This window comes from Euleptes europaea, chromosome 11 (genome assembly GCF_029931775.1).
Source record: "Euleptes europaea isolate rEulEur1 chromosome 11, rEulEur1.hap1, whole genome shotgun sequence".
NCBI lineage: Eukaryota > Metazoa > Chordata > Lepidosauria > Squamata > Sphaerodactylidae > Euleptes > Euleptes europaea.
The window spans coordinates 31,868,370-31,894,744 of NC_079322.1; the positions used below are offsets into that span (position 1 = coordinate 31,868,370).

At 41.9% G+C, this 26,375-nt stretch overlaps 1 protein-coding gene across 1 annotated transcript; it reads right to left on the bottom strand.

Moving 5' to 3' along the window:
* Window positions 1-253: 253 nt before the first annotated feature.
* On the bottom strand, window positions 254-26,018 carry CNOT10 (CCR4-NOT transcription complex subunit 10). The gene is made up of 18 exons (XM_056857660.1): window positions 25,928-26,018; window positions 24,833-24,994; window positions 22,949-23,099; window positions 22,167-22,309; window positions 21,718-21,804; window positions 20,588-20,671; window positions 19,793-19,910; window positions 17,016-17,165; window positions 14,462-14,664; window positions 12,765-12,886; window positions 11,819-11,995; window positions 10,579-10,659; window positions 5,400-5,513; window positions 4,562-4,692; window positions 3,995-4,030; window positions 1,608-1,735; window positions 983-1,058; window positions 254-427 (listed from the first exon to the last, which is right to left on the bottom strand). Exons 1-18 carry the CDS (start codon window positions 25,928-25,930, stop codon window positions 273-275), a joined length of 2,121 nt encoding a protein of 706 aa, XP_056713638.1. The 5' UTR covers window positions 25,931-26,018; the 3' UTR covers window positions 254-272.
* Between the last annotated feature and the right edge of the window lie 357 nt (window positions 26,019-26,375).

Genomic DNA, 26,375 nt, shown 5'->3' on the forward strand with positions numbered 1-26,375 from the left:
TCGTGAGCCACAGCTCACTTCAGATACAGCTAGAATGTGATTCCATCTGTCCTTAAGTAGAGACGAGTGAATTAGACACACAATGGCAATGTAAATGTCAAAAGCAAGTCTGCATTAAATAATTTTTTTAAAGTAGTTTTCTTTTAATTAAAAACTCACACAAACACACTTCAGTACATTTTATGTGCAGGTACCAGAACAGTAGGGTTGTTGGTTTTTTCCTTTACAAAATCCCATATGGTCCACCAGATGGCCAGTTGTGTAGTGGAGCTTCATTTCCTCTGAACCGCAGTGAATGATGGCATTTGAATAGGTTGGACCAAGTGGGCAGGCTGAAATACAGGTTTCTTCCGCATCTCGGACAGCATTTTCACTGAAGGGAGAAGCTGGTTTCTTTTGATGATCTGTAGTGCCAGCTGAGTATTGCCTATGAGACAGGTTTAGGTTTTGATATTCTCTGATGAGCTCGAGTCCATCAGCTGCAATTGCATTAGTATCGTACAGGAAGCTCTGCAGTGGGGTTTACCACTACTCAAAAACCCCTTTTCTGCTTAATTGAAGAGGGTCATGCAACATGTAACGTGAAAAAGTAGGTTTTTATATGCCAACTTTCTTTACCACTTAAAGATGACTAAAACCGGCTTAGTCTCCTTCCCCTCCCCACAACAGACACCCTATGAGGTAGGTGGGCCTGAGAGAGCTCTAACAGCTGCGACTAGCCCAAGGTCACCCAGCTGGCTTCATGTGTAGCGGTGGGGAAACCAACCGGGTTCACCAGCTTAGAGTCTGCCGCTCATGTGGAGGAATGGGGAATCAAACTTGGTTCTCTAGATTAGAGTTCACTGCTCTTAACCGCTACGCTGGATTTATTAGCACAGGGAGCTGTGTCAAGTACTGGCAATACACCCATACGATATGTGTAGTCAATGCTTGATGCACTGTGAAGAGGATGTTGGTTTGTGATTATGCCAATGTTATTTACCATTCTGAAGTTCAAGGTATACAGCCAATAAGATCGCCTCTGGTGGTATCTCCTTAGGATGAATCAGCGAGGCAGCCTTGATACCAACAGGAAAGAAAAAAGAAGAGTTGAATGCATTTAGTGTTCAATTTGACATGGAAAAAGCATACAAGTTGGCCAGAGGCCACCACATAAGATGTAGCAGGGTGTTAGTCCAGAATACAATTGTCAATCCATAGTCAACATGAAACTGACTGGAAATTACTCTGATTTCTTCAATTACTATGCACATTCTTGCCTATATTTACAAGTTTTGATCTTTTATTTTGGCACAGCTCTCTCACAGTGTGAATGCTGCTTCCATCTCAAATGCTAAAGGTAATGGTTCTGCTGGCTGCTGCAGTATACAAATCATTAAGTGAATGCCAGTTAAGTATATCCCAACAGAGTACAGCTTTTAGGAGAAAGGAAAAATGATAGCATATTGGGAAGGGAGAGGATGGCGCAAAAGCTGCAGCAGTGAAAACTGAAGAGAAAAAAACCCAAAGTGTACGCATGGACCTGGCAGGCAGACAGGCAAGGTCTTGATATGACACCACTGAACTTCCTTTTAGTTTTCCTAGTGAAGTTGCAGCAAAATTCTTACCTGGTGCAGACACTTGCGAGCTTTGTCGTACTCGCTTCTCAAGCAATAAGCACTTCCAAGGTTGAACAACATCATGGTGCGTGCAGAAGTGACCGAACTGGGGTAACACTGGGGAGTTTGCTTGCCAGCTAGAGAAAAAGAAAACATACTAAATGATTATGTAGCCAGCTACTTGTTAAAACAAATAAATCAAAACCTAAGATTAATAAGTGTCTGTATGGCAGTCAAGCACACAATCACTGCGGTGAATTCATCTCCAAACACTGGTTGAAGGCACGTGCTGCAAGACTTGAATGGCTGCAGTTCCCTAGAGCAGGGCTTCTTGAACTTTTTCCACTCGCAACCCCTTTTCGCCCAAGAAACATTTACGCAACCCCAGATATACAGGTATATAAAATAGGTATACAAATCAAACATTTACTGATAATAGTCATAAAGAAATTTATTTTAAAACAGTTATTTGGTATATACACATAATTTTACCATTTATTAAAGATGAAAGCAAATTTTTCATAACCCCCCCCCACATTGTTATGCGACCCCTTATGGGGTCGTGACCCACAGTTTAAGAAGCTTTGCCTGAGAGTATACCCCGTAGGGCCCCCCTTTTCATTCTGCCTCCCCCTCCTCCTCTTGTGTTAGACTCAGTCATCAGATTTCCATCCCTATGGCAAACCATCTGTTGTTATGTCCAAGCTATGGTTTTGCAAACTCTAAAATTAACAGAGACAATGATAAACCAAGGATTTCCCGCCCCCAGGCTTGTACACAGAAGAATGAACCTTAAGTGTTTGTTCCAGCAGACACTGATGGAACACTAATACACCCTTCGTGTTACATGACCTCTATCTCAAGAGATGTTCTAAGCAATATTTTAAGCGTCACATGGGGCTCTTGCAAATTTAAAATTCCTTTTCCACAATTGAAACTTCCATTATTCAAGGAAGCCTACATAGCACACAGGCTTTTTTAGACAGAATAATATAACCATGGTTGAAATACACGAGAAGGAAAAAGACATGCAGCACTTAAGGAAGAGGTAAATATTAAATGTATAATTTAAAATATTGGGTTAAAATTAAAATCAAGTCGTTACGTATTTAACTAAGCACTGACTTAACAGCAGTAGCTGGGATTTTTAGTGCAGCCAAGATATATTTGGCAACTGCCAGAGAGATGTCATTTTTGTTTCCCGAAAGATGATTAAGTAAGTGATAGTCCTCCGAGTGTTGGGAAAGGTTACAAGAAGAGGAGCTCTCAGAAGTGCTTACATTGCTATAGAATTTGCATGAAAAGAAAAAGTGTGTTATAGCATATGAGAAAGGCTTATAAAAAGATCAGAAATTGGTAATGCGTTAAAACTGGCAAGGGAGAAGAGACAGTGATAAGAGAACTGTAAGAAAATATGAATACAAAGTGCCAACGGATGGCCTCCAAGGGGTAAAACCCAGGTGCAATAGAGAACAAACTTGTCTGGCATCTGATAGAAGGTGACTCCAATCAATCTTTCAAGCTGTTTTTTTTTTTAAAAAATCAGTACAAGCTCTTATCAAAGCCATGAACACTTTTCCTGCTTTATGTATTTATGCACCCTCCGAGTTGAGGGTGCGATATAACGACCAGGGTTATTTAACCTGTCCAATTGCAGTTACTTGGGGTGTACATCAGGGATGTGGGTTAGCCCTGCAACTTTTAAATCTTTACCTGTATGACTTTTCCCGGAAACCTACTGCAATTGACCTAAATGCTCCTAAAACGGCAAGTCGTCCAGTCTCTATTCTTTATGCTGACGATGCTGTTTTACTATCCGTCTCAGAAGTGGGCACAGCGCGAGCTCTAAAAATCTTTTCGCTTTATTACGCGGCTGAATTTCTCCACATAAATTACAATAAATCTTTTCCACGATATTTAACAGTTAAGTGGCATAACAGATGCTAAAAGACATTCACAGCAGCAACTGTTCAAACAAATGATGCTATTAAATTAACTTCTTTATAGCAGCAGCTTTGATGGATAGTGATATATATTGCCACAGAGATAACCCAAAATGGTCAACTCCCTTGGTCTATAATGATAATAAACTCCCTTAGTCTAGATTTAGAGCCACTTCAACAGAGAGAGTAAGCCAGATTAAAAAAAACAGTTGAAGGCAAAGTAAACTTATCTTGCGGAGAGCTGCAGCAGGCCCGTCTTAACTCAGCGCTATCTTTGCCGGAAGTCCCTGAACCCAGTGATGGATAATGGACTTATGAAGAAACTGTAGAGGGCATCTGCCCTTTTCTTGCATTTAGAGCGGTTTATCCCCAGGTAACCCAAGGTACACTTTCATATCTTTAATTCTATCATTCCCCACTCAGATACTAGCTGGCCAACAGCAGGATACTTACAGGATTCCATGGCTTCGTTTTCGCCTTTGTCAGACCCTACAAGAGTAAATGACCCAGAATACGCCATGAGTATAACTTGACAAGCAATAATTAGCATTTTCATCTATGTTGAAACGAGGAATTTTTTACCACCACCAGTAGAATTTTAAACAATTTTTTATTATATTGAGTATATGCTAAATAAACCAACAGCATTTTAAACTGCAAATGTGGCCAGTTGACTTCATTACTATCAAAAGCTGTGACTGCAGTTATGACCGGAATCCAAACATTTGGAAACCAAGGTATATTTTAACTTCTGTGAAACCGAATGACACCACATTACAACATAACTGGGAATTCCAGTATTTAAAAAGTAACCATTAACATTTGCAACCACCTTAGAAATATTAAAATTAGAGGCAAATAATGACAAGGAAATATTCTAGGCTAACTTTGTCTCCATGAAACGCACAGAATCCAGGAAATCTGGAAGAAACACTTTTATTAAAGGGTAGGATGGTTACAAGTTATGGCAGGAAGGCAGTTAAGGCATGCCCGGTTCTAATCAAGGGTGGACTCATTAACCTTGATCCTGCTCGTTTGAAGAGATCCCCAGGGACACATCGGTGACATTCTCCGGGTTCAAGTGAGTAATAGCATCAGAGATTCTGTCTAGGGAGATGAGAGCCTCTGCAGCATACAAATGGCCAAGGAACCTACAACGGCAAGAGAGCCCCACGGTTATAAGAGTCAACTGGGCAACAAGTCACACCAAGCAAGCTACTGACGAGAACACCACTCTGTAGGACCGCCTCGTTGTTTTATGCTTTTTTCCCCGAGCAATGTTGAAACATTCACTCTCCCCGCTCCAGCCCATCTAGAGCAATTCATCCCTGTGTGCCTGCAAAATCAAGGGCACAGCCTGACGCGGCACAACTGAGATCATTTCACCAAATATAATGCTGTGCATCACTGTGCACCTTCTTCACAAGTCCAATAGAAGTATGAAGTCATTCTTCACTTTCCCCATCAGGGAGCTACGTGGTGCTTTAGTGGTAAGGAGGGGGAGGGGAGAGAACACAGGAGGCTTCCCACTTCCCAGAGAGATCACCCCAGTGCTGCTTAAGCTCTTGTTTTTATCTAGTGTTTGACCTCTTACTTTGCAATTAAGACATGCAATAGGACTGCTGGGAAATTTAAGCGACAGTTTCAGCATGCTGCTGATTTTTTGCTGTCGCTTCATCATTTTGCTGCACGTTACATTTTTATTGTTCAATGCTTTTTTATCTTTATAAAGTTAGATTATAAATCTTAAAACATATGCAGCCAATGTCTTGATTTCTGTTGCCTGTGCCTGTATCACACACTGAAGTGAAACATGCTGGGAACATTGTCAACAGTTAGCATGGCATCAAATGCTTACTTCAAAGACCCAGACAGCTTTGGCTGCTGAAGAAGTTTGTCTGCATGATTCAAGGCCATGAGGTTGTCCCCCAATGCCAGGGCCACGTAAGCGCTGCAAGCAAGTATAGAACACCTAGAGAGAAAGAGAAATGGCAAAAAGCTGGGGATTTCAGCATGTCTCACAAGACGTGGGCACTTCAAGCACTGATATGGAGAATGTCCACATAAGAAAATGAATGGGGAGGGGGGAACAGCAGGAGAGATGTACTATACCTATTAGTCATTCCTATTTTTAGAATGTATACTCACCCTTCTAACAGGGCAGCTCACAGACACCAAAATTCAAACAAATTTACTGTATCACATACAGTAGACAGCCCAAGGACAGAAAACATTACAACCCAACAAACAGAGCAACAAGAATCTAAACAGGATCAATCTGAGAAGGCCTCGCGGAACAGTAACACTTTACAAGCCTTCTGAATGACTGCCAGGAAAGGAGGTTATTCCAGAGGGGGAGGGCCACCAAAATGGCATCTGGCCTGACATGATACATGCCCTTGTCACAAAGGGAGTACAACTAGAAGTCTGCTGGGCCAACCTAAGGTGGTGCAGTAGTTGATTTCAGGATAGGCAGACCTTTCAGCATCTAAATACCTTTTAAGGTGTAGATTTCAGCATCAACACCTTGAACTGAACCCCAGGTGGATCTTTCCCAACCTTCCCCCTTCAACCAGCAGCATCCTAAGCACCCAGAAAATGGCACTAGCGGGGATCACAGGACCCTGCCAAGCAAAAAGACATGGCGTTGGCAGCTGCAGTCAGGATGGGAATGGGTGAGATTGCCCCTCCTCCTCCTTCTATCAGCAGGTCATCCAAAGGGTACAGCCCACAAAAAGTTGTTTCAGGCACTGATTGTAGCTTCAAACTACCTTCCAGGGCAACCCTACATGAAGAGGGTTACAACAATCCCACAGCCAGGTGAGCAGCGTCAAGGAGGGAGAAGAACGCAGCAAGCAGTTCTACACGCCACAGCTCTTAGAAAAGGTTCACTCCTTATTCAAACTGCCCATGAAACAGACAGACTTGACTACGTGCAGTATTATAAAGGAAACAAGTATGCATTAAGCCAAGAGCACTTTTCTAGCATTACTTTTGAATCTGAAGAGCAAAACAGAGAATCAATGCATTGACAAAGTTTTGTTTTGTGAGTGCGTGCAGCAGGACCTCAGCAAAATGCTCTTGGGACATTAATATCGCAGGGCCCTTAAAGGAGGGGGAAAAAACATGAGTTTGTCCTAAGATTCTTGCCCTGAAATCTGAGCCACACATTCCACAGCTTCAAACAAAAGGCCGGCATCAGGATGTCAGCATAAGGTCAGGATTTTAGTGCTTGTAATTTTGCTGCCGCTGCTGCTTCCCCCCAAACACACCACTTTGGGATATTTTTCCACTTCACAAGGCGAGAGTTCAAGGCAGGCTGCCTCTGCTTCAGGGCACGAGGCGTGGACTTGCTTGCTCCAAGAACAGATTCAACTGCTTTTGCACGGAGGAGGAAGGCCGAGGGGATCCTCTCGGACAGATCTAGTGCTGGGGGAGCTGCAGGAGACGTACATTAAACTCTCTCTAGCCAGTAGGTGGGCTATTACTGCTCCAGCCTTCTGGCAACTGTCAAGCCCACTTTTGGTTCAGCAGTAAGCCATGTTAATTCATGGCAGGGCCTGGGGTTCCTTTCTTCCTTTGCTCCCAGGAGGCACACACTTTAATAATTATACACAAGCAGGATGAGAAGCCCTCTCTGCAGCTCCCTCCCCACTTCCTCTGCGCCATGCCCAGATGTCACATCAAATCTTGACATAATCAAAAGCTTGGCAAGGAAAGCGGGCTTGTCTTCTCAAGCCCCAAACCTACTTGATTCACCCTAGTCAATGGCTACAATTGCAGAGAAATAGGGCATTATTTCATAGTAAGCAGTTAGACTGCTGCTATCTTGCTAGCACTAGGGAAGTATTGCTTAATGAAACACACAAAGACTTGTCAGCTGACTATTAGACTGATACAGAAACCGTCATGTCCATGCTGGTTTGCACACAGGTTGTTGCGCTTGTGCGCAAAGTTATTTTGCAGAGTTCTGTGTTTACAAAGCTAGAGAACCACTCACAATAACAAGCAGTAGACACCACCAACACCTGCAGCAGACACTGGAAACCCAAGTCTGGAAAATGTGCTGCATATCAGAAAGACAAACATGTCCACTACTGCTTTATCAATCAGTTAGATATTCCTATTTCAGAAAACACATGCACACTATAGGAATGGGTATTTTGAAAACCCAAGTAACAGGGGAGGGGCTGTGGCTCATTGGAAGAGCATCTGCTTGGCATGCAGAAGGTCCCAGGTTTAATTCCCTGCATCTCCAGTTAAAGGGACTAGCCAAGTAGGTGATGTGAAAGACCTGTAGCCGAGACCCTGGAAAGCCGCTGCTGGTCTGAGTAGAAAATACTGACTTTGATGGACTAAGGGTCAGATTCAGTATAAGGCAGCTTCATGTGTTCATGTGTCTTCCCCCCACCCCACCCCCCGCTTGCAACAGCATGCTGATGGCTGTCGGATCCCCCCAGCCCAGCAATCAAAAATGTCTAATAGTTCCTGGCAGTTAATCCAACCATGCATCCCAAGGGAGAAGACAAACTTTGTCACCCTACCCTTATGGATTTTGACATATCCCCACAGACTGCCTTTAATGACTAGAGTTGTTTAGTTTTCTTGAGCTTCTCTCTCCCTCAAGATGCTTTCATACAAGAATAAAAGTTTGATTTTTTTAAAAGCTGCCATTTTGAATCAGCTAACCTGTTGTGTGATGACTGGACAACAAGATCTATCAGCCGAAAGAGAATTTCCCGGCCCTCAACTATTCAAGTAGACAATGAATTAAGCTTACACCATAGGGAAGACTAACCCAACTCAATCACTGGCAAGTATTCAAAGGTAGAACCACAGTGAAGTACACTACCTAAGCCAAGTGTCACCTCCAAGCTAAATGGTGCTTTTTCCCACAAAACAGAATATAATGAAGCTCAAGACAGATATGGTAATGTGAATTTTGAAAACTAACTTATCTCAAGGCTTTGAAAATAACACAATATTTTCCTCGGAGGTATTTGATCCTTTTCATCCACTATCAGAAGCAACATTAATGTGGACAAAATATGCCCCTGGTATCTTCCTGGCATGGATCCCATGAGAAATCCCTGCTGACCAAAAGGACTTCCATCAGCAGAACATGACTTCCTTGCCTTCCTACCTCCCTCGCCACATTGCAGCCCACAATGATCCCTGTAATATTGCTCCCAGGGAACCCCCCCCCTCCCCCAGAACAGCATGAGGGGAGAATCAGCCAAAATCTCCTCACTTCCATTAGCAGAAATTTTCCACGGGATTCAACCCACTGTGTTCAAGCCCTTTAAGTTCCTCTGAATGGGTCTGCAATCTTGTCAAGTTGTGCTTTTTCTTTTTCGCTCAACATGGAACGCTGATGTCTACCCATGCAGCCTCCAATGGGGCACAAGGAGTTGCTGCTATATATGAAAAAATTGATAAACACCAGCATACCTTTAACATCTGCTGAAATTCTGAATAAAGCAGACAGAAGTTAAAGGCACAGAAACCCCATCAACAAGAAGTTGACAGCCCCACTAAGCAGGCACGAAAGCCTTTCCATGAGCCAAGAACAGTGGAAGGACTGTCCCAACCTATACCCATTTTCAAGGTTTCTATTACTCCCCGAGAAATATAATTTCAAAATATTTGACCCAAAAAGAGAACACCAACAATCTTACAAACATTTGCTCCAGTCTAAGCCCACTAAGTAACTCAGCACAGAGTTGCACTGAAAGAGTTCTACTCCGACCCAAATGAAGTAACAGAAATACAGGTTCTCTGGTTCCTTGACAGCCTGTCTAAACATCAGAAAGGAAAAACACTACATGGTAATTCACAGGAGGTGGAATTTGTCACAGGCCAGCAGCCTTCATGGAAACATTCAGTCTTGGGAAAGTACAGGATGGAGTTCACTGATCTGGTTGAAAAGTGGGAGAGACTGAACGTTGCAACCTTCACATCTCCCAGGATTTTGAAGCACTGGGGCTCTAGCTATTCTGCCAGAAAGCCTTGCTGCCAACTCAACCAACAATACATTTTTGAACTGGCATTTGATTTACAGCCAATATCAAGCTACAGTTAAGAACAAATCCTCTTTACCCAGATACTGTTCGCAGGCAGGCAAGGGTGGATACACTTGTTCCAAGGACTAAGCGTAAAACTAGTGTGCAATGCAAAGTGATGCTGTGTATAATTTGAGGCTTCATTTTCTCTCTAGTTTTTATCAAATGATGAAGAATTAAAGACTGTTTTCTATATTGCTTCCTAGAATCTTTATTTTTGGTTATCCAGGAGACCTCCCCCCCATCACAAAAGTGGGCAGTAAAAATAGGCTGCCTCAGTTTTAACCACTTGGAGCGAGACTTACAGGAGCTAAACTAATGTTTTTCTTCCATCATGCTGGTTCTTACTGGAAAGAATACAATAATTCTGGTTGTAATGACAAGATTTTCTTGACAAGCTGTCAAGTTTCATCAACAGAGAACAACAGATGATTGAGAAAGATTATATTCCTTCTTTTACAGCGTATGACACAATGACATAAATGCAAGATAGCTCTCACAGCCCTCAAATTACACACACCCACTTTAAACCAAAACCTTCCATTTGAGGAATTATAGTTTTGTGCAATGGCTATGTTTAAAATCCGTATCAGTGACGAACACACAGCCCAATTACTATTCCTTAAAGAAAGGACCACAAAACCAGCCTACCACACCCAGATTGCATTATGATATGCCCAAATCCATATTAGCATTCAAGTGAACACACACCCTATAAGGAGGGAGTAAATGAAGGTGCCCATTTTTATACCTATGTTCAAATACACACCAGGTCAAATGGAAGCACACACCGATGCAGCCATTTTGACATATAAATACAGATTTGTGTCAAAAAAATATAGCATGCATATCGCCCCTTGGGTATGAACCCCAATATATTGTAGGAAAGTTTCACAAGTGTGGAAATAATTCTAAAGCCGGGTAAAGTAAACACCACATTTTAATTCTGGATCTGGAGGTATTACTACAGCCTACCTTAAATTTTCCAGTTCCTGTTTCCTGAGTGGAGAGGATGGCGGCGCAGGGACAAATTTGTCTCCTTCGTGACTCTTGCTGCTGAAATGAAGACAAGACAGCATGAGCAGTGGTATCCCCAGCTTGGACAAGGTGGCATCAACAACTAGGACATCAAGTAACTTCTTCTAAACAAAGAACAGCACAAGTTTAGCATGCTGAAAGAAAGAAAGATCAATATTTAGGAGTGTAAGAAAGGACAGAGGGAGCCCCGTGGCACAGAGTGGTAAGCTGCAGTACTGCAGTCAAAAGCTCTGCTCATGACCTGAGTTCGATCCCGAAGGAAGTTGGTTTCAGGTAGCCGGCTCAAGGTTGACTCAGCCTTCCATCCTTTCGGGGTTGGTAGAATGAGTACCCAGCTTGCTGGGGGTAAAGGGAAGATGACTGGGGAAGGCACTGGCAAACCACCCCGTAAAAAAAGTCTGCCTAGTAACCGTCGGGATGTGACGTCACCCCATGGGTCAGGAATGACCGGGTGCTTGCACAGGAGACCTTTACCTTTTTAAAATAGGACGCACTACTAAAAATAGTACCAAAAAGGGGATAGCATGACTGCTGTTGTGTAGTAAAATAAAAGCAGCTTCTTCAGTAGGTTATAGAAAGAGGCACTGGGGACGCTACACTTCTTAGCAACGCCTCTCATCCAATTGGCCACTAAAAAAACAAAAAACAAAAACAGAACCACTTCCATCCTGAAATGGAAAAATAGGAATAAATTCAAACAGGACTAGTTTTTGATTCCAGAGTATCCTGAAAAATCAGATGAGAAGCCAACTCAGTTTTGTGGACTCACATTTGGTCAAGAAACCCTATCAACCCCAAGCCAGGATTTCGTAGAACTCCTTAGTAATATTGGGCGTTGGGTTTATAACTGCTCATCTTCTATTCCCAAAACTACACAGATTTAGCAATACTTACAGGTCGATAAGGTCAAAGGTAAGAATTTAAACTAAGTCACTACCAACAGGGAAAAGCGATCTTAACAACAGCAGCCGAACAAAGAATCCCTGCCTTTCACGCACAGCAGAATTGTGTTCACAAACCCATGAAGTGAGGAGTACTTCTGCTTACTAACATGTTCTTTCTACTATCTCAACGTTCCCCTTTGCCCACTCATAGTAGCATGGTCATGACTGAAGCTGCTTTGGGAAAAAGAGACTGGCAAAACTAGGAGCATTAGCACATTCCTTGTTGCCCTTACCTGCACGCTTCACTGTTCTCGTTGTTTTCGTTATTTCCGCCCAACTGGTTGCCAACTTTAGACCCATTTTCCTGCTTTGTTTCCTGCTGATCTTCAGGAAGCAACAGCAAGGCATTTCTTAGACAAATTGCTGCAAACTCCATGCTTGCTACAGGTATAGCTGAAGACTGACCGTCACTTTAAAAGAAAAAGAAAAAAGCTTACTGGCATTCTTTGTACTATTATTACAGTATTTAAATCTTTCAGAGTTAGAAATTAGGAAAAAAAACAACTTATTTATTGGAAATATGTTCCTGTTTGAAGTTGTACTTGTACAGATAATGTACAAAGGTAAATTAATAGAGAATCCTCAGAAGATGTTTATGTATACAGATTCCTGGCAGACTGCCAAGCAAAGATAGCATCAAACACTTGCGCCAAGTTGCACAAGTGCATGGCACATTAACAATGCTACCAAAATGATGACCCTTAAGTTCTGCAATCATGACCCTTAAGTTCTGCAATCAATCAAAATAGTACAATTAGTTCTTGAGACCACAGTTCTTTAAGCAAAGCTGTGACTATTTTGTTGGGCAATTCCCTCTAAGACATTTCTTAACCGAGGGGATGAGATTCTAAATTGAAGTTCCCTTCCCACGCCAAAGCCATGGCCAATGCAAAAAAGCATACTCAAGAAAGTAAAATAAACTTTGAAATATCTTAAACATACAAAACAAGGGCCTCCGCTGGACATACTGAATTTATGTTATTATTCCCAGCTCCATTTGGAAAAAATTGCACACCAAAGCATCTTTATTCGCATATTCAGTATTAAATAACCTGTTGGTGTACAAGGTAGCAGAATAACTTGCTTAAGTACAATAGAGAAGGTTTTTTTTCTAGCCAATCATCATTTTTCTCCCCTTTTGAAAAACAGCAATAAAGAATTCTACAAATTAGCACTTACTTATAAACAACGTTCTGTACAGATTGGGATGCTAATACTATTTTACGATGATACCCTTGGCCTACAATAGACTGTACAATGCCCTTTTTGCTTGGGAGGCCTTTTGTCTCTTGTTCTGAACTCTAGAAGAAAAAAGATGTCAAATGTCAGGTCTGCTGCATAAAGGTGGGAATTGTCTATGCCTGTTCATATTTATTCCTACATTCTGTTCGAAGTTCTGTACACAGCAAGTCTATACTTTGCAATACATTTTGCCACTCTACCCTATCAGTTTTTTTTTTTGGGGGGGGACCTCTATTACTCTGGTTGCAACGGACTTCCAATATGTTAATACTGAGTAAGCCAGTTTCTCACAGGGTTTTTCAGACTCAGGAGTTCACTGCATGGAAACTATTCATTGTTGAAAGCAATCTGCTCCTGTGCAATTCACAACGTTGTCAAAGACAGAACAGACCAAGGCCTTGGCACCCTGAAAACGCGCTTTTTAAAAATCCTTTCTCCACTCAGAATGATACCTGCCACATACACGTCCTTCCTCCCATTTTATCCTTTCAACGACCCCAGCAGCCAGCTTCGGCTGATGGGGCATTATTGGCCCAAAGACCCCCAACAGGTTTCAGGGCTAGAGAGGACTCGAACCTGCGCGTTCACAGTTTTAGCCTGACACATTAAACACACTGGCATTTCAGCTCTCAAATAACCTTTTTTAAGAAAGAAAGAAATGCTTAATAGCCAGTGTGAGTGTAGTGGTTAAGAGCAGTGGTTTGGAGTGATGGACTCTAATCTGGAGAACCGGGTTTGATTCTCCACTCTTCCACATGAGTGGCGGAGGCTAATCTGGTGAACTGGATTTGTTCCTCCACTCCTACACACAAAGCAAGCTGGGTGACCTTGGGCTAGTCACAGCTCTCTTGGCCCCACCTATTTCACAGGGGGTCTGTTGTGGGGAGGGGACGGGAAAGTGATTGTAAGCCAGCTTGATTCTTCCTTAAGTGGTAGAGAAAGTCGGCATATAAAAACCTTCTTCTAATACCCCAATCTATACCCAATGCCCCCACCATTCTATCAGGCTCTTATGGGAAAATGGGATGTTACCCATTTTGTGACTAGCGCAGCTGCTCGGTGGTAATGTAATTGATCTGGGTGTGCTAGGCCAAAACTTACATTCTCCAGTGATATACATTAAGCAACTCTTCAGTGAGTGTCACTAGATTATAGACACACGGCAACTCAGCCTGAATAGTACAAACGTTACTCCTGAATTGTTTATCTGCCCAGTAACTAACTTCACCCACTTTGGCTAAAACCTCAATTCCCATCAGGCATTAACTTAGGAAGGTCATCAATTTACACAGAAGCTGTTCTAAAAACAGCAGAAACTGCAAATCACAAGCTGCATTGTAGGACTTGCTGGGGATGGATGTGTGTGTGTGTTAAAGGGTAGCAAATTGCCTACTGTTTACCAGCCATTCACATTTTTATTTCCAACAAACCTTTTTAATAATTCCCCAATGGATTTTTAAACTTTTTTCTTCAATTACAACACACAAGAACAGCAGCTTGTCTATCTAGCTGTCCAAGCAGCTAAAGGATGAAAGGTTGTAGGATTCAACGCGTGCCACCCCTTCCTTTCCCCTAGCGCTGCGCTCATTACTTCCGCGTGCCTTTAAGCCACTTCTGATTAGAAAGACTCTTACTCCTTTATTGGCAGCAATGCAGCATTCTGCTATTCTCAGCCAGAGGCGAGGATTCGAGTGGTAAACTTGCACAGCTTCTATCAGGCATTCGAAAGCGGCGAGCGGCCTCCCAATGTGTAAAAGCTGGATGCCGCAGTTATACAGCAACTCATAACGTTTGTTGGTCAATAAGGTGCACATGGGCCAGCCAGAAAACTTTTTCCCTGAAAGACAATCAGATAGCAGTTTAACAGAATAAAACCAAATAAAAATGTACTGCTGATCAAGGGCCGTGTGTGTGTGTGTGTGTTAAGTGCCGTCAAGTTGCTTCTGACTCATGGCGACCCTATGAATCCATGTCCTATCTTTGACAGCCTTGCTCAGATCTTGCAAACTGAAGGCTGTGGCTTCCTTTATTGAGTCAATCCATCTCTTGTTGGGTCTTCCTCTTTTCCTGCTGCCCTCAACTTTTCCTAGCATGACTGTCTTTTCTAGTGACTCTTGCCTTCTCATAATGTGACCAAAGTACGATAGCCTCAGTTTAGTCATTTTAGCTTCTAGGGTCAGTTCAGACTTGATTTGATCTATAACCCACTGATTGTTTTTTTTTTTTTTTGGCAGTCCACGGTATCCGTAACACTCTCCTCCAACACCACATTTCAAAGGAGTCTACTTTGAAATTAACAGATTAAATTAACCTGCATCCAAAGGCCAGCTGCTTTGGAGCTAACTGGCACACACTATTAATAATTGTCAACATTTAGTGCTTTTAAGCTGTTTGGCAATACAGCTGCCCTGAGGGGATATGTTGCATTAATTTCTGGGATGAGAAATAGCAACCTATGGCCATATATGCTAAATTGTAGGCAGATCTTTCAATCGCTCCACTCCCCTTCCCTCTTCCGTCATAACATAAATTCTTAATGTATTTAGCCTCGATGTCTTAATTCAACAGGAACGTAGTAATTAGGATTGCTGGAAAATGTAATTTGGACAAAGCCCCAAGCTACCGGGGAACTGCTGAGGCCTCTGGATGTAACTTCAGAGTGTTTCTCTACTCCACTGCAGTGCACGTGTCTGATGCTGCTGGCGGAATCTCCCACTGAAAGAAGTTGTAAGGCATGAAACAACCCAGAGGTACCACAACAGCTCTCCATTCATAAGGATGATGCCTGCTTCTTTCTCACAAGAGGCTGGCAAAGGAAAGAAAGAGGGCAGGAGGGCAACATGTCCTGCCTTCTTAGCCCTCTTTTTAGGAAGGAGAGGTTGATCCTGCATCAGTCCGCCTCTGGCTGAACATGTTCATGTTATTTTTAGAGGTAGACACATCTTTGCTTTACAGGAGCACTTAATGCAGAAAACAACTCAAGTAATATACTAAATCACAGCTTACATTCAAAATTAATGTGAGCATGCAGAGTGTTAAAGCAATTCTTCCCCCTTTAACGCTGCACAGGTTTGAGGCAGATGTTGCTTTTTAAAGTATTTTCCAGGGAGGGTGTGTGTTTATTAACATGGGAGGCGGAGAAATAATGGGAGACTGCGGCAGCCACATCTGTGACAAGAAAAATTCCATCAGGATAGAATCATAGAAAAAACTTCCATGTGTCCCTTTTTTAGATGTTACACTGCATATGCAGATGAACCACTTGTATGAATGGTTTCTTATTGGGATTAGCTGGCTATAGAAACTTTTGTACTACTTTGCAGATTCTAATTTATCTTGGAGACCGATGGAACCAGGGATTAAGTTATTCTACATTAATTCATCCAGAATAAAAGGATATGCTCTTTGTACATCAAAACCGTAGCCATGTCACACTCACTACAGATTTGCTTCTATTTCAAACTAGAGCTTGAAATTACTATTAAGGACTGACTGCCCAAGTTAAAGATACTCTTCTGTGCAATTGACTGGACTTTGGCATCAATACTGGGGCATATATTTGGCACTTATACAATAAGCACACAAATGATGATGCTTGGGTATGTACAGAAAATCCAGCACTTCTGTACGCCTATTTGAATGAAATGAGAGCAATACATAATCAATTTCTTTAAAATATTAACATAATACTCTGCACCCAAACATTTTAGAGAAACAACTCTACTCTTCAGTCAGACCTCTAACTGTGAAATGGGAATATCTATGACATGAACCACAGGCCTGGGAAATAAAGATATAATTGAAGAGCATGCTGCATGAGTCAACACGGTGTAGTGGTTAACAGCAGCGGACTCTAATCTAAAGAACCAGGTATAATTCCCCACTCCTCCACATGAAGCCTGCTGGGAGACCTTGGGCCAGTCACAGTTCTCTCAGAACCCTCTCAGCCCCATATACTTCTCAAGGTGCCTGTTGTGGGGAGGGGAGGGGATTATAAGCTGCTTTGAGACTCCTTACGGTAGAGGAAAAGCAGGGTATTAAAACCAACTCTTCTTCTTAGAAGTGCATCTCAAACAATGAATGAGAGGGCCTGACCTTGACAGTGACAGGGAAGCAATTTGTTACTTTTTTGGGAGACATAAATCCAGTCACCCTGGTGGCAAGGTTTTTTTTACTGCCCTACTTTACCTGGGTCTGTGCCTCCTGTTCCAAGCTGTGCACAGGCATTATCATTTTCCTGTAAGGCTTTCTTAAAGTAGAAAATTCCTAAGTTGTGTTTCCCCATGGCAAAATGGATGCACCCAAGATTATTCCAGAACATGCACCGTAAGCATTCACCTAAGAAAAATTAAAGGGAAAAAAGTTTTGGGATAGAAGAAAAGTAGTTTATCGCTGTTACCTATTTCCCACTCCGGAAATGATTAATCAAGTATGTAAGTACAAGAGGGAACCCGGAAAGACTTGTGGGAGGCATATAATTCCCCCCTCCCCCACTATTTCCTCTTTCCTTTCCCTGAAAGCCCCCATACTCTCTCCTTTTTTCCTGATTCCTTCTCTCCTTCTCACCCAGCTGCCCCCCTTCAGCTTTCTCCCCCCCCCCCGCCACCAGCCCAGTTGTGTGGTGCTGGCCACTGGGCCAGGCCCACCTGCATAGAAGGGAGCCCTCAAGGATCTGTGGGGGGACACCTCACTTTTCCCTGTATCCCCCTTACCACATTATTTCCCCTTTCCCTCCTCCTGGTAACCCCCATATACTCTCCCCTTTCTCTGCCTCATTATTTCCTTCTCAGCCATTAACCAACCTACCTTTTTATCTGCCTCCCATCTTCAGCTATATTTATTATTTACTTCATTTATACCCCACCTTTCTCCACAGTGGGGACAAAAGCAGCTTACTGGCCCCAAATCACTCACTGAGCTTCCACAGCAAGATGGGGATTCAAACCTGGGTCTCCCAGACTCTACTCTGAAGCTCTGTCCCACCACACAAGCTTTCATAGAGTGGCTGCTGTTGAACAGTAGCAAGAAGCTAGGCCTAGCTGAGCACAGCCCTATGAAGGAGGCAGCTGTTTCTGAATGGGTGCTCCATAAAAAACCCAAAATGATGCCTCATGGGATCTTCTGAGGTGGAAAAACACGTGGACTGGCTCTTTTTTTTGGGGGGGGGGAAACAAGTGGGCTCCAGGAAATATATCAGTGGGCACAGTGGTGCCCATGGATGCTACTAGGGATCATTAATCTAGAAACATGCTAGTTTATGAACAAATAAAACTATATCATATGGTCAAACCCTGTCACTTAGAGGAGGGTAGGGAGCTGTTCCTGTTGGCAGCAGAGGATAGGACTCGCAATAATGGGTTTAAGTTGTGGGAGGAAAGGTACTGGCTGGATATCAGGGAAAATATTTTACACTAATAGTTGTTCGACAGTGGAATCAGCTACCTAGGGAGGTTGTGAGCTCCCCCTCACTGGCAGTCTTTAAGCAGAGGCTGGACAAGCACTTGTCAGGGATTCTCTAGGCTGATCCTGCATTAAGCAGGGGGTTGGACTAGATGGCCTGTAAGGCCCCTTCCAACTCTATGATTCAATGATCCATCTAATGCAGCACTGTCTACTCTGACATTGGCTTTTTGGTGTAAGTCAGAGAAAGGCGCACATTAAGTTGATTTACCAGGGACTGAAACCTGGATCTTCTGCATGCCAACCATGTGCTGTACCACTGAAACATAGGTCCTCCCCAAAGGATTGTTTGCACACTGCTTCTGGTTGTGTTTCGATTGTCACAGGATTCAAATCCCAGTCAAAGGGAAGCCCTGGAGCCAGCTGCACCCATAGATGCAAGTGTGTCAATTATTGTTCTCCAAAACAACAGACCAAGGGAGGCTCTGATGAGATAGCGTCTTAAATCACAAGTCAAATTAGTTTCTTTATAGGCCGTATTATGCAATTTGCAGTTTAACTGTGGGCATGCAAGTCACGCACACACTCAACACCTGTGTTGGTTTCATGAAGTAATTAAAGTAATCTACTACCAAGAAAAACAATTTCATTCACAAAGTGTTTTCCTTAAGCTCTTTAACTAAATGAGTGGCAAAGGTTTGGAGAGTATATCCTGCATCACGTTTTAAAACAGCAGAGCATGAATCTGAAATCTCTTGATGCTTCTGTGTAAACATTTGCAGCGTGATGACAGATGGTTTTTGTAAGAAAGAAAATTCTTACATGACACCGTCTGCCCAGCACTGCATAAACTAAATGCAAGTTAATCCAGTTACAGGCTGTGAAAAAGATTAACTAGCCTCAGTAGTGGAGAGTGCATTACCAATATAAATTGTGCCGCTTAAAAACCTGAGTGTGTATAGGAAGATGATCAACTGTATAAGCAGAATAGCAGCTGCCAGTCAACTAAACAAAACGGACTCTGTATTTTAGCTACATCTTCCCAGAAGGTCAGAAACAGTTCAAACGTGAAGATTCAATGAAACAAGACACCATTCCTTCTCAAAACATAATTTGGAGTTAATCCCTAACACAATTAAATTCACTCTGATTAGCAAGAAATTAAAATATGTATAAGATGTAAAAATACGAGACGCTCTCACCAGAAAGCACAGCTACAAAGGAGCACATTTCAGAACAGGTTTTCAATAGTCTTATGTTGACTAGTACAGTGCTTAGAAATCTTGGTTTTTAAACAATACTCAACGTTAAGACAAATAACTGGTGAGATAATAGTAATATAGTATCTATAAAGGGCAGGTTAGTTTTAAGGGTTTTAAAATATAGTCTTATCACGTATGTTTTGAACTGCTAGCCCCTTGGTGTCCCTTGTAAGGGCAAAAGGCGGGACACAAAATTTTGTAAATAAAAATACATAAACATAAGAGCATTTCATATTGATGCAATGAAAGGGAATTAGAACATTGCATGGTGTCCTGTTTTGTGAACATGCAAGTTTATTTTACCTGTTTTCATAAATCCTGGATGTTCAGCGATGTTGGAGCTGTTCAACAGCTTTACTGCTTTCCGATAATTGCCTCTTAAATACTCGAAGTTGCTTTTCAGAAAGAGAGAAGGAGCAGACTGGGAAGGGAACAAATCCATAGTTACGGATATTTTGAAGGAAGCAGTTGACAGCATAGCTTAGCCCTTCAGTTAACTTAAGGGAGAAGCAGGCCAGCAGGAGACACACACACTTACAGGTGAGTTGTGCTGCTGCTGGCAACATGTTTTCCCCCAAAAAAGCTCTTTAAATGCTTTAATGGAGCAGTTATAGGTCTGCATTTCTCAAGAATTTCCTTTTCCATCATAACAGCGATTCCTCTGTGGAACCGGCTTCCTCAGGAGGTGGTGAGCTCTCCTTCCCTGGAGGTTTTTAAGAAGAGGCTAGATGGCCATCAGTCAGCAATGCTGATTCTATGACCTTAGGCAGATCATGAGAGGGAGGGCATCTTGGCCATCTTCTGGGCATGGAGTAGGGGTCACTGGGAGTGTGTGTGTGGGGGGAGGTAGTTTGGAATTTCCTGCATTGTGCAGGGGGTTGGACCAGATGACCCTGGTGGTCTCTTCCAATTCTATGATTCTAAATCTCCCCATTTGTTCTGAAATTCTCTAGCTATGACCTGGCCTCATGTGCAGGCAGGAAGGAAACTTAGGTCCTCAATTTAAAGCTCTGCCTTTTTAAATGCTTTAGTGGAGCAGTTATAGGTCTGCATTTCTCAAGAATTCCCTTTTCCATCATAACAGTTTGGGGTACTTACATTTCCAGCAGTATTCATAACTGACTTGATCTCTCTCTTGCATGCTTTCAGAGATTTCATCTGAATATAGGCTCGCACCTTATACTGTTGAAAATTAAAAAGCCACTTTAAAAATGGAAAAGCCATCTTAATCATACTGTACTGAAGCCATGATGGCTACTTTGAAATTATGTTGCTTTGGATACCATACCTAAAACATAACATAATGCAATTTTATTTGGTTGATAAGGTTTAATTGAACAGTGTTTCAAAACTTCTGAACAGGTCATTTGATGTTAATTCAGAACTTTTAAATGCAGACTCCAAGAAACATATCCTAAGGAATGTTGACAATTAAAGTCAAAATCACACTATGTGTGTGGTGCAAAGTGCTGTCAATTTACAGCCGACTTATGGTGACCCTTTATGGGGTTTTCAAGGTAAGAGACTAACAGAGGTGGTCTACCATTATCTTCTTCTGCATAGTGACCCTGGAATCCCTTGGTTGTCTCCCATCCAATTACTAACCAGGGCTGACCCTGCTTAGCTTCCAAGATCTGATGAGACCAGGCTAGCTTGGGCCATCCGGATCAAGGCTAAAATCACACTAGCACTTTCTAAAAGACATCAGTGGAAGGCCTCAGCCTCAATGCCCTGTTTTTTGGCTGTTCGGGACAACTGGTTGGCCACTGTGTGAAACAGGATGCTGGAATAGACCCTTGATCTGATCCACCAGGGCTCTTCTTATGATCATGTGAGTATCCATTCCAAGCACTGTGCAATAAGCATTTCTTACAGGTCTTTTACCAATCTGGGCAATGTAAAGAAGTACAAAACAATGAGATGACATTTACAAAGTGTACAAGTACAATACTCAAGTTAAATATGCAAGCTAGCAACTTATTTCATCCATGTGATAACTTCTATATATAGCATGATGAGGAGAAACCCAGAGACAAATGGTGAATAGAAGCCATTTCTGCTAGTCCAAATATAGTTAACATATAAGAATTGTGAAGATGAAATAAACCTCTTGATCATGTTTGTGAACTAGCCCCAAGTCAATTTAAAAATGCAAAGCAGCATCTTTAAAAATGACATCCAGAATGTGTTTGAGCAGAAGAGTGAGAGAGCCCCAGATTGGGTCCTACCTGATGTATTTTAGACTTAGCAGCTTCTGTAAGAGTCCCACTTTCAGCTTTGTGATTGGAAGCTTCTTTACCAGTGTTATTACCTGTCTGATCACAAATTGAAAGGTGAAACAACTGTCAGTTTGCAAAGCAAACTAATTCAAAACATTACAGGAAAATACCCCATAACTCTTGAAAGTGTAACCCCTTCCTTTAACTGAGTTACTGAAGAAAACAGTTACCAAGACTGATTCTCATGCCATTTATACAGTTTCTTGGTTGATGTTCCAAACCAACTGATTCATTTAAAATGCCTTTATGCTTTGCCCAAGAATACCCAACATGTACAAGAATAAAATCACCAATAAAAATTCAGATTACACCAATTCCACATTCAAACAGCAGTCAAACATTAAGCGTTACAAGGACTTTTAAATTACTCCATAAGCTCTGCCTTCTCCTAGACCCACCTCATTTTTCCCATTTTTGTTGTTGCCTCCTTGTGAAATCATTTTTTCTAGTACAGCAAGCAGATGCAAGGCTTTCTCAGCTTGGCAAGTCAACAGGTACAAGTCAACAAGCAGGAAACAAACTGCCTGGGCAAATTTTTCTTCTACACAAAGAGAGAAAAGACATGGGACACACAATAAAGCCATTCCGAAAGGGTTCTAGAATTCTACCAAAAGAAGCATATCCTGGATGCAAATTTTAAACATCAAACTCAAAACAATTTTAGTCATAGATTACGAAAAGTATCCAGTGAAACAGTACACCACTTGTACATGTGCTTAAAATTATAAATTAAATCCTGCACATTTCTGATCTCTTTATGGGCACAGAAGTATGTGAACACAAGGTGGCTGCTTATCCAGCTGCATATTTGCCCCTGTGGTTGTGTCATTTCACAGAAAAACAGATGCTTCTACATTTGTTACTGGACAGTTTCTCTTAAGACAAAAGAAATTAATGCATACTTTATTCAGGAACTGGCCAAAAAGCCCACAGGCTGGTGGACTTCACCATTACAAGTAATAGCTCTCTGTAACACTAAAACAGTTTAGCAACTAAATTAAGACATATTAAGTGCTTCTCATGCCATAAATGCATTTAACAAATCTAATTAGAATCAACAGAAATATCTGAATCACTATGTTGCTTGCAAGCTATTGAAAGTTAAACTAAAACATTCAATCCGCTTGGTCATTGAGGAAAAAACCTCATACCAGGAACCTCTCCCTTTCTGCCAACGTACCAAAAGGCTCTATGAACTGGTAAAGCTTCTCTCCAACAATTATGGCTTCAGTGTATTGCCGAAGATGATACAAAATAACAGCCTGGTTGTAGTAGAGCATGCTGTTTTCAACGTCATCTAAGCCATCCATTTCCTCCACAGCTGAATGAACCTGTAAGGAGAGGACAAAAAGTACAAGACAGCTATGCTGGACCCAATCCTCCTGCACAGAATGCACCAACATGCAAAGAGAGTTTACCAAAGAATTAACATGGATATATGGCACAGAAGTTTGTCTTTCCTCCTCAACTAAAACACAGAAGTAAGAAGTGATGCTTTTCAATTTGAGTGATCACCCTGACGGTAACCAGTTTTGCTGACATACCTTTTTGGAAAGTGAGGAGTAATGGACAAAAGCCTCTATTTATATAAACACAGGTGACAAGCGTCCTGCCAGCAAGCCAAGTGACCAGCTTAGCTGCCTCTGCTTCAGCAACAAACAATGTAGAAGCATCACTTAGGGGGCGCCAATTGCTGATTCCTCCCTTAATGTGTTTCTCATCCAAAAGATCACAAAACAGTAATACACTTCGTAACAAGGAGAGAACTATGAGAACAAAGATTCATCCTTATAAAATAGCTCTTCTCTTATTCCAAGGGGCTAGTTCTCCATTTGTCTCATGTAAAGGCTGTTAAATATAGCGAATAGACTAGACTCTCTTATTACAGGATTAGTCCTTTAAGTACCTAAACATGCAAATTCAAGAAATGATAAAACATTACAGACACGAGGCATCCATTCCCTCCTATTCATGTCCTTTTTGAAATACGTCCCACTGATTTCAATGTGATTTCCAAGTAATCACCCAGGACTGCAGCCTTTGCCAATTAACATTTCTATCACATTTAATTTAATCAAACCAATTTATCACGCAAAAGAGATTGAAGAACAAGTTACATGTTACAGAAAGTCACTGTTGTTTTTTACCTCCAGGGGATGCAGATCTGACTCAACTCATTTGGCTACCCTTAACAACAGGTATGCAGCAAAAGCAGTGGCATATACTCGCCACTGCTGCCCAGTTCCATGACAGCTGGTCTTGGGGTCAGGAAATAGCAGACGGGGGAGGAGCTCTGCCCATGAACCAGCTTCAAGGCAGGCTGCACAGGACCCCTCCAGCCATGCAACGTGGGCAACAATACAAGCAGAGGAACGCACTCCCTCCCCACTTATGCTGTTGGGCCCATAGGGCCCCAGAAAATCCTTGCACACCCACAGGAGATGGACAGCAGCAAGAAAGAAAGAGCCTAGCATTATGTCCCCATTTCTGCCGTTCCAACTCCAAGGGGCTACAGAGTGTTTCCCACATAGCACCCCAAGTAACTGCTTGGACAGTGAACCAGCCCTAGGGAGAAAAAGATTGAGAATGGCAGTTTTGAGCTGGAGGAATTAGCCTAGCTCCCCCACTACCATCTACTTCCTCCATGGAGACTCACAGCTTGCATATGAACACACGAACACACATGAAGCTGCCTTCTACTGAATCAGACCCTTGGTCCATTAAAGTCAGTATTGTCTACTCAGACTGGCACGGCTCTCCAGGGTCACAGGCAGATCACATCACCTACTGGCCTACTCCCTTTAACTGGAGATGCCAGGGATTGAACCTGGGACCTTCTGCATGCCAAGCAGATGCTCTACCACTGAGCTACGGCCCTTCCCCGTATATGATATTTTTGGTTTTAAAAATTCCGAGGAAAGAATAACAGAGATCTCTGTAAGTGTAGTTGAACTCTAAGATTCCAGTCCCTTTTGGAAAAACTGTCACTTCTGAGAAGCATCTCTATAAGCAGCCCAATTAAAGAAAGAAAAATACAAACGCAAGGCAACATTCTAAAATATACCTGATTTTTCAGCTGGTTCAGTGTCTGTTTCAAGTTATCTGTTGTTGTCTGATTACTTTTACAAAACTCTGCTACTGCCATGTTTAAAACTATTTTGTAATCATCTTTGTTTATTTCTTGCAGGCAGCTAAGGTGTTGCAGGCATGCCTCGTAATTTCCAGCCTGTAAATAACGCAATTAAAAAATGTAAGATTTGAGAAGAAATACATTACTAAACCTCGAATTTCAAAGCGCTTGCTACTAACTTAGAAAAAGCAACTTTGCTCATTTTTTCACCTCCTGAAATGGCAGGCAAATTTTTCCAAGCTGACAGCTCTTATCTGTAAAACAGGAATATTATGGTGATCTAACTCACAGGACTATCAAAGATGAAATTGTTACTGCTAAGCAGTTCTCGTGCAATTGCTATAAAAATTATTAGTACAGTTTAAAGCTAGAAATGTTATTCTACTTATGTACAAATTGTATACTTTCTTGCTCAATAAGTCTCAGAAATAATCCGCAATGAGTATATACCAGCAATGTAGTAAAACATAAAACATTAACAAATACAACACATGATTATTGGCTCTTTGAACTGGGCCCAGAAATAAGTCAGCAGCAAGCACTGATACTCAAGTTTTTATTACTACTCCCAAAATGCTGCATTCTCCACCAACTACATCTCACAAGAACGCTCATTAAATGCACACTGCGATAACAAGTTCTGAAATTATAAAGATGAGAGCCACTGGGTCCTCGTCCTCTAGGAAGGGGCACAGCCACTAAATAAGAGGGTTCATAAAGAGTACTTCTGACCAATATCACCATGGGAGCTTCCATAAGCAAGTCTGGATACAAGAGTGTCTCAACAATGAATCTCTAAGGGTGCTTTACGAGTCACTGATGTTGAGTGCATTGTGAAGTAACAGTAATTATTCCATTTGCCCTCCTCAGGCAATCTTATAGTGTTCTTACAACCTTAACCAAGATATTTAGTTTACAGAGAATGCAGAAGATCTAACGCCTTATGGGAAAATATGTTGAGTATAGATATAACTGTTAACATTCTAAAAAAACGTTAAAGATCATTTACTGCCTTAAGAATTACCTTACCATAAACGCTTGCAGTGCACTATTTGAGAGCTCCTTTTCTTGATCAGTGATCCCAGAAGAGGAACCTGTCCCCTCATGTTTCTCTGATCCTTGATCTACAAGAGGGATGATAGAAACAACAGCTAATTCCAAGCATGTTTTCCTTTAAAGAAAACTGGTTGTTCATATTGCATTCTTCTTACTCGTCCATACCGAATTCAGCCATTCTCTCTGAACTGCAATTTGGGATGATTCCATTTTTATGACATTAAGGACTAGAGGCTGAATGAATAATGCAGGAAACAGTATAAGTGTTTGGGTTTGGAGGGACAGTTGCTTGGCACAGTAGTGACCACACAAGACAATTAGGCTGCACTCTTGTCTATAAAACATATTCCCTAGGAATACATGATGAAGGATTCGCCAACGAATGAAGGATTTTGCTGTAGTTGTTATGCACATAGAAAGG

What these genes read in the sequence shown, in the direction of transcription:
- CNOT10 (XM_056857660.1), bottom strand. An exon ending in TGAACCAGCTGAAAAATCAG is followed by an intron (nt 23,100 to 24,832) that starts GTATATTTTAGA and finishes CTCTCCTTACAG; the next exon opens with GTTCATTCAGCTGTGGAGGA. An exon ending in TTATGAATACTGCTGGAAAT is followed by an intron (nt 19,911 to 20,587) that starts GTAAGTACCCCA and finishes TTCCCTTCCCAG; the next exon opens with TCTGCTCCTTCTCTCTTTCT.